The 7679-nt window shown below is 42.8% G+C and overlaps 1 protein-coding gene across 2 annotated transcripts; it reads left to right on the top strand.

The window, feature by feature from the left end:
- The first annotated feature begins 223 nt into the window (after positions 1-223).
- On the top strand, positions 224-5731 carry c1qtnf5 (C1q and TNF related 5). Of its 2 annotated transcripts, XM_085796536.1 has the most exons (3): positions 224-465; positions 3817-4052; positions 4768-5731. In XM_085796536.1, exons 2-3 carry the CDS (start codon positions 3821-3823, stop codon positions 5286-5288), a joined length of 753 nt encoding a protein of 250 aa, XP_085652662.1. In that variant the 5' UTR covers positions 224-465; positions 3817-3820; the 3' UTR covers positions 5289-5731. The 2 variants fall into 2 exon arrangements, with proteins under 2 accessions (XP_085652662.1, XP_085652661.1); XM_085796535.1 differs by lacking the exon at positions 224-465 and having other exon boundaries at positions 3802-4052.
- The last annotated feature ends 1948 nt before the right edge of the window (positions 5732-7679 follow it).

Raw genomic sequence — 7679 nt, 5'->3', positions numbered from 1 at the left:
GACATTTTGCCTTTCTCTGACCACAGCCCTGTGAACTCTCTGCGGTTCTGTCTTGGAGAGTTTCCCCAAACACTGTTATGTAACCTCCCAAACATTCCTCCATTCATCAGCCTGCCCCAAACCTTTTCTTTCAAAATCCCTCCCTTCACACCGATCTTGTCACTCTTCTTTTTTTTTGTTTTGTTTTCGTCATATTTCTCTTTTATTTCTGCTGGATGACCATCAAATATTTCCCTCTGTATCCTCCCTGCTCTCTCTCCTCTACCCGCTGTTCCTCCTCTCCCACCCACCCCACTTTCTAATTGGATTTCATTACCGTTTCCTTTTAGTTTTTCCCAGCCAGACACTCTGGTTGGGAGGAACAGCCTCAGCTGGATTCTCCTCGGCACTCACGAACATCAGCAGCAGCAGCAGCAGCAGCAGCAGCAGTTCCCAGAGCCTCCACCACATCAGCCAGTAAGTTTGCTTTTCTTTTTGTTGTTTTTGTTGTTTGTTTTCTTGTCTCAACTGTGACTCAAAGCTGCTCTTCTCCAACGCCTGACCCTGTGCGCTCCGGCACGTGGCAGGGTGCAGGGCTGAGGTGTGTTTCATAGGTGTAGTGTTGAGGTCAGACATCAAGTGATAAATACACTTTGAATTGTGTAAATATGGCTGTCTGGATTGTATGATAAACAGGTAATGGAGGGGGAAGCGTTATTAAGTATTATCAGTTAAAAGTATCATAAGTTAAAAATACTCAATATACTGCAGGTTTACTGTCCTGCCACATTATGGCTTATTGAATTCAATGATTTACTCTCAATGTTGCATTCATGGTCAAACAGAACTGATATCCTTTGATGCATTAAAACTCTGAGTCCAGTATAGACTATATTTGTATGTGTAACTATTAGATGAATGTAAAAATTGACAGCATTCAATCTGAAATGTCATAGAATTAAAATCCCCAATGCCATATTTTCAACTACACAAATATATTATTCAGCAATACCAGGCTGTGCAACTTGGCCATGAACAGCTGATAAAGAGTTACAGTAAGTGCAGATAAGTATCGATGCACTCCAGCTGGTCTTAAGGCAATGGGCCAAACATTTCCAAATGGCTGCTGGGGTTTGTTAATTCATATCCTCAGATAAAAGTTAAACTGATTCCAAGTCACTGAACTGGAGTTGAACTGAGACAAAATCTTTCAGCCAAAGCCAAGTTCAGCCAAGTGATTTAAATGAACTCTTTTTTTTTTTTTTAAATAGTTTAGTTTAGTTACTTTATTGTCTCCCTTGGGAGAAATCAGTCCTGTTCACATATAGTAACACATGGCACAGAACACAAGAGACATATATCCATATATCAACATCAAAAACAGTTTTTATATATGTATATACAACGAGAACAACTCGATTTTAATCAATAACAAACACAGGGTCATGTGTTACTTGTCTGCATGTAAAACAATAAGCTGTTTCCCACATGAACTTAGTCAGAAGTGTGAGAAGTTGCACTGTCAGCGCTGCGGTTCACACGTCCATGGTCCATAAACAGTGGGCTCTTCTGTTGCACTGTGTTTGTGGACTTTCATGTTTCTAATCATCTGAGGGCTACTGAGGCAGACAGCTGTTCAGACTCTCCTCTGTTTGTCTGTTCTCCTCTTCTGCCAGGAATTCTGACATGCAAGTCTCCTCCTCCTTTTCTCTCCCTGCTTCTCTCCTTTCTTTCTGTTTTTTAAGTCTCCCTCCATATTCTCTCTCTCTCTCTCTCTCTCTGTGTTTCTACAGCTGCTGTGGACATACAGTAAGCTCTCGTCGTAACAATTAGGAGACCTTCAGACAGCTTCCATTACTCAACCATACAGAGCACCCAGTATACACCATGAGCTAGATCGAGCCTGTTCAGTTCATCAGTTTGCTTTATGATCCTGTGACGCCTGTCCTGACTGCCCACCGGGGAGACATCGGAGACGAGCTGGTGTCTCTCCACCAAAAAAAAAGAAAAAAAAAATCCTGCAGGAAAATAAAACACGGGTGCTGCAATACAAACACACTTGGAATTTTTTTAGTGATTTGACACAAGCAGCAGAAATGCACAGTCAGATAACTCTCCGTCTGTCCACATAGGGTCAAATGAGGACAGAGGCTCTGGATGCATGTTCACACACTCTCTCTCACGCACACACACACACACACACACACACACACACACACATGGACAGGAAACACAAGGAGACAGAGACATACATAGGAGACTATGAGGATGAACCTTTAAGCTTTTAGGTGTGACTGCGAGTAACCTCTGAGTCGGCTGTCTGGAATTCAGCCTCTCATCACACTTTTATAAGAAACATCTGGTAATATTGTATTATGTATATGAGTAATCCTAATCAGCATCTGGGGGAATTTTGTATTTCTTATTATTACTCTCAGCCTCCTGAACTGGCAGCATCAGCACATCCATCTGACATGTGAGAAATGTTAATCTTCATTCCTTAAGGCTGTAGTCATAAACATGAAACATCATGGTCACTAAGAAAGAGCAACACCTCCTGGTTGATGTTGACTCTTCTTTTATGTCTTTTTTTTCACTCTTTTTTCCCCCCATCGCTTCCTTCCACGTGCCGTCCTCGCCGCAGAGCGTGCTGTTCTCAGTGTCATGACTCTCCAAGTTGAAACCAGAAACTGCACCTGTGTTAATAAACACAAGCTTTCTCCTCCTCTCTCCCTCTGGTTAGAAAATGTATAAATAATCCATGCAGGATTATTTATGCATTTTTTAAAAACCCGTTTCATTTTATGAAAGTGTTGACCTAAGGGGGATACTGTGTTGTTTAAAATCAGCCCATATTTACAGGCAGTTTTTGGGATAAAATGTTTGTTGTCATTTTACTCCTTGGCTTTTAATACAGTATGAGAGTTGTCTCGTCTCTGTTGGTCTTTTATTGTATTTTTATATTTCTTAGTGTTTTATCTGAACTTGTGTTTTTCTTTGTGCTTTTATATGCTTTTAATTTACTGTATTTTAACTTTAACTTTATGTATTTTACTGTTTTATATCTGTTGTGCAGCACTTTGGTAACCTTTTAGTTTTTAAAATGTGCTATATAAATAAAGTGGATTGGATTGGTCCTTGCAGCAGTTGCTACTGGAAACCACCCTACATATTTTAACCTACTCTAAATGGAAGATATGGAAGATAAGCCTAAGGGATAGTTCAACATTTTTAGCAAATTGGTCCATAATCCCTATAGTCATAGCAGTAGGTTTGTTACTTTTAATTGTTGGTGCAAGCTATTTTTAGATCGGCGGAGCAGAGCCACGAGTTGTTCAGAGAGTTTGATGAGGGAAACCAAGAAATCCCATTAGCCTCCGTAGCGTAGCTCTCAGCAGCTTGCGGCTCTGCTCCACCGTTCTAAAACTAGCTTGCACCGACAAATAAAGGTGACAAACCTACTCCTAAAACTATAGGGATTATGGCAATGGGCCAATTTGCCAAAATGTTGAACTATCCCTTCAAATTCATCTGGTACAGTAGACTCCCTGTCACCATGTCATTGTCAAACTGCGACAAGAAGAATGTAAACCCTTAGATTATAATGTAAAACACTCGTTTCAGTGTGTTTATGTGGGCTGCAGTTTCAAAATTGATATGTGCTCCTCCAGTGTTTGTAAACTGACCAGGATGGATTTGACTTTATGTTTATGGAGGTTTTTGTGGTGCTGTTTCGTTTAATCACATCTCTATCATCCCAGGCTTGTTTGTAACCTATAATGTTTCCACACGTGCTCAACATTTTTCTCTTTTTGTCCCCCTCTCAGCCCCTGACACTGCAATGGCCTCCCTCGGTCTGTTACCCCTGTTGCACTCCCTCCTCATCCTACAAGTCCACCTCTCCGACCAGTTGGAAGACAACAAGATCCCCCCCAGTCTGTGCACCGGCCACCCTGGTATCCCGGGCTCTCCGGGGGTCCACGGCGGTCCCGGTCAGCCAGGGAGGGACGGGAGGGACGGGAGAGATGCCGCTCACGGGGAGAAGGGAGAAAAGGGGAGCCGGGGAGAACCAGGTGACCCATTTGATCTGTTAAAGGGATAGTTCACCCAAAATTGAAATTTCATTTTCATTATCTACTCCCCCTCATGTGGACTAAGGGCTGGGAGAAGTTTCAGAGTCCTCCGTGGCTTCTCTGAGTTACAGGGGGTCTCGGCATAGCAGTGCATGTCCATATGACGGTTGCAAATGGATACCAACTGTCTTCGTAACAAAAACACACGCCAAAAAACATCCAAATACCTCCATGCTGCTCGTATGTAATGTCCATCTTGTATTGAAGCCCCGAAATGCGAAATTGTCCCGAAAAAAGCTTGTTTTGTAGTGGAAGCTTCTCGAAGCTCCTCTTCCCGGTTCGGCAAATTTGGACGAACTGGGAAGAGGAGCTTCCACTACAAACGAGCTTGAAATATAGACTTATTTAATTTTTTTCAGGACAATTTTGCATTTCGGGGCTTCAATACAAGACGGACATTACAGACGAGCAGCATGGAGGTATTTGGATGTTTTTTGGTGTGTCTTTTTGTTACGAAGACAGTTGGTATCCATTTGCAACCGTCATATGGACATGCACTGCTACGCCGAGACCCCCTGTAACTCAGAGAAGCCACGGAGGACTCTGAAATTTCTCCCTTAGTCGACATGAGGGTGAGTTTTAAATGAGTATGTATGTGTGTGTGTGTGTGTGAGAGCTGGATGTTCACGTCCCTGCTGCTCCTCTTCCTCCCCAGGTGAGACGGGACTGCGAGGCCTGGCCGGGGACAGAGGCGACTCGGGGGAGAAGGGGGAGAGGGGCCAGGCGGGAGAGTGCGCCGTGGCTCCGAAGTCGGCCTTCAGCGCCAAACTATCAGACGGCCTCACCTTACCCCTCAACGTGGGCGACGCCGTCCGCTTCGACAAGATCATACTCAACGAACAGGGCGACTACAACACCGAGACGGGGCGCTTCACCTGCAAAGTCCCGGGGGTCTACTACTTCGCCGTCCACGCCACCGTCTACCGAGCCAGCCTGCAGTTCGACCTGATGAAGAACGGACACACGGTGGCGTCTTATTTCCAGTTTTACGGGAACTGGCCCAAGCCGGCGTCTCTGTCGGGGGGCTCTCTGCTCCACCTGGTCCCCGGCGACCAGGTGTGGGTCCAGATGGCCCTGTCAGAGTACAATGGATTTTACTCGAGCACCAAGACAGACAGCACCTTCACCGGCTTCCTGGTGTACTCATACTGGAAAAACTCTGCTGTGTTTGCATGACATGTGCTAATGGTACAAAAAAAACCCAAGTCATATTCCTCCTGTGGGAAATTAACCACAACTTTTTTAGTTTCCTAATTGAGAAGTTCTGGGTGATGACAAGTGAATCAGCTGTGACGTGGGACAGCTGTATTTGTGTAATAAGTAAAAAAAAAAAAAAAGAACACACCAGACAATGTTACTTGAATGGCACATACCGTACTGGTGAAGTGTGAGGTACATATACACTGACCAGCAATGTTTATTCAGTGTCTGTTCTTCAGTTGCAGCTTTTAAACTGATGTGGCAGTTAATTCTTGTACCAGATGTTGTGACAGCGGCCTCCAGCCAACCCCAGGCCACAAATTCAAACAGCTTTCATGCTATTATTGCACTTTTTTTCTCTCATCAGTTTCTGCACAGCGAACACGAAACACGAATAAATCATTTTAGTTTTTAAAACACACACGACTGACATATTTTTGGCCATCAACGCCTCCTTTGTACTGCAGAATGACAAATGTCAACAGATCAGTTTTGCCAGGTGTGGCGATACCTTCAAACAGGACTGTTGATGTACTTTTTCATAACACTGTCTGCCTGTGCACACCTGTATTATTCCACAGATGTTTATCTGATTTCACTGTTGGAAGAAGTACAAGTACAACAACTGTAAAAATACTTAAATGCTGATTTAAGTAAAAGTACAGAAAAAAACCATAATCGGAATACACTCATGGAAAAATTGCCCTGAAACTGTTGTTTTATTATGCTTGACAAATTGTTCATAGTACTGCATCCAAGTGCCATTTCGCTGTTGTAACTGTTTGAGGCTTAGGGATTTTTGTCCAGTGGTGCTCAACCTAAAGGGATCTGCTGTGTATTGACATAACTCACATGGGTCATCAAAATCAGGGGGTAGAAGCACTTCTATCTTCTTTTCTGAGAGACATTTCAAGATAGCACACGGTGTCTCTCATTCTTGGCTAATGATTAAACCATCTGTATTTTCTGTTCAGTTGTAGGAAATGATGAGATATCCGCAAGTTGATTTGATTAGTGCACTGAACCAGTCTATCTGGTATCATCAGGGGACAGACAAATGTAGAGTTGTATATCATCTGCATAGCTGTGGAAATGGACCATCTCTGATGATGTTCCCCAGTTGCAGCATATAAAGACTGAACAGCAAAGGCCCCAGAATAGATCCCTGAGGAACACCATACGTCATACAAGTGTTAGCTAAGGAATAATGACGAAGGGAGACAAATACATCTCTATCATCAAGACATCTAACATCTAAAGTGATTTAGGGAGCCATAGAGGCCGATGATATTCTGCTACTGAGGAAGTCATGATGATGCTGAGTCATCCAAAAGTACTAACATTGGGAGTTTATCACAGTATATGACAACCAGTCTCAGTACAGCTGTTCTTGGTCTATCTCTTCTTTCTCCTCTCCCCTTTTCTTCATCCTCTTTCTCTCCCAATCCTCTCTTCTCCACCCAGTCAGTCGAAGCAGACGGCCACCCACCCTGAATCCATCTCTGTTCGACTTTTCTTCCTGTTAAAAGGGAGTTTTTCCTTTCCACTGTTGCCAAACTGTTTACTCATGGTGGGAACTTGACCTTACGTGACCTAAACCAAGACAGTGCCTTGAGAAATCGTATGTTATGATTTTGCACTATATAAATAAAACTGTATTGAATTGGAGATAAATCGGCAGGGTTTTGGCATGACTAATCTGCCAAAGCAAAATTACTCTTGATTTCTTTGTAATATGTTTTCCTTTTTCTTGATTTCTTTTTCTTAATTTCACTCAATTTAACCTCAGATTGCTATTTAAATGAAACCATCTGGGACGTCTAGAGGAGAAATTTCATTGTTGCAGCTGCCATCGTAGACATCTGACACATAACAAGGAGATACAACCCGATGTTTCATCTTATTATACATTTTTCAATGCAACATGTAGCTATAGCTCTTAAATGACTGTAGTGGTGTCCCCCCATATGTAAAAGTAGATTTAAAGCTAAAGAACATGTATCTCAAAGAAAGTAGCACTAGTGTAAATTAACTTAATTAACTTCATCTCTGCCTAATTGATTTATTTCTTTATGGGCACTTTTATTAATCAAATCCAGCACCCAGTCAAAGGCAAATCACTTACCAGTAAATACTTAATGAAAAACACTGGAAAATGTTCTTATTCCACTGAGTTCGCACTGTTTACCTCGGCCTAATGATTTCCCCAAATGCCGTAAGTACCCTGACAGACTCATACATCGCGGCGCAGTGAGCTTGTTAATGTAAGTCATCTCCCTCTTCCCATCACCGCTGATAGCCTATGACAGAAAGACCTTGTATTATTTTCCCATTTTGCTGAGCTGAGCCTCTCCCATTGTCTGTGTC

This window comes from Trachurus japonicus, chromosome 13 (assembly GCF_045865225.1).
Source record: "Trachurus japonicus isolate A0001 chromosome 13, Traja_1.0".
NCBI lineage: Eukaryota > Metazoa > Chordata > Actinopteri > Carangiformes > Carangidae > Trachurus > Trachurus japonicus.
The sequence above is the reverse complement of the archived record's forward strand: the minus strand, read 5'-3'. Positions and strand labels throughout refer to the sequence as shown.

Excerpts from the sequence above, each read along its gene's own strand:
- c1qtnf5 (XM_085796536.1), top strand. The coding sequence starts at position 3,821 with ATGGCCTCCCTCGGTCTGTTACCCCTGTTGCACTCCCTCCTCATCCTA. Across the intron at positions 4,053-4,767 it reads GGGGAGCCGGGGAGAACCAG|GTGAGACGGGACTGCGAGGC; the intron begins GTGACCCATTTG and ends CTTCCTCCCCAG.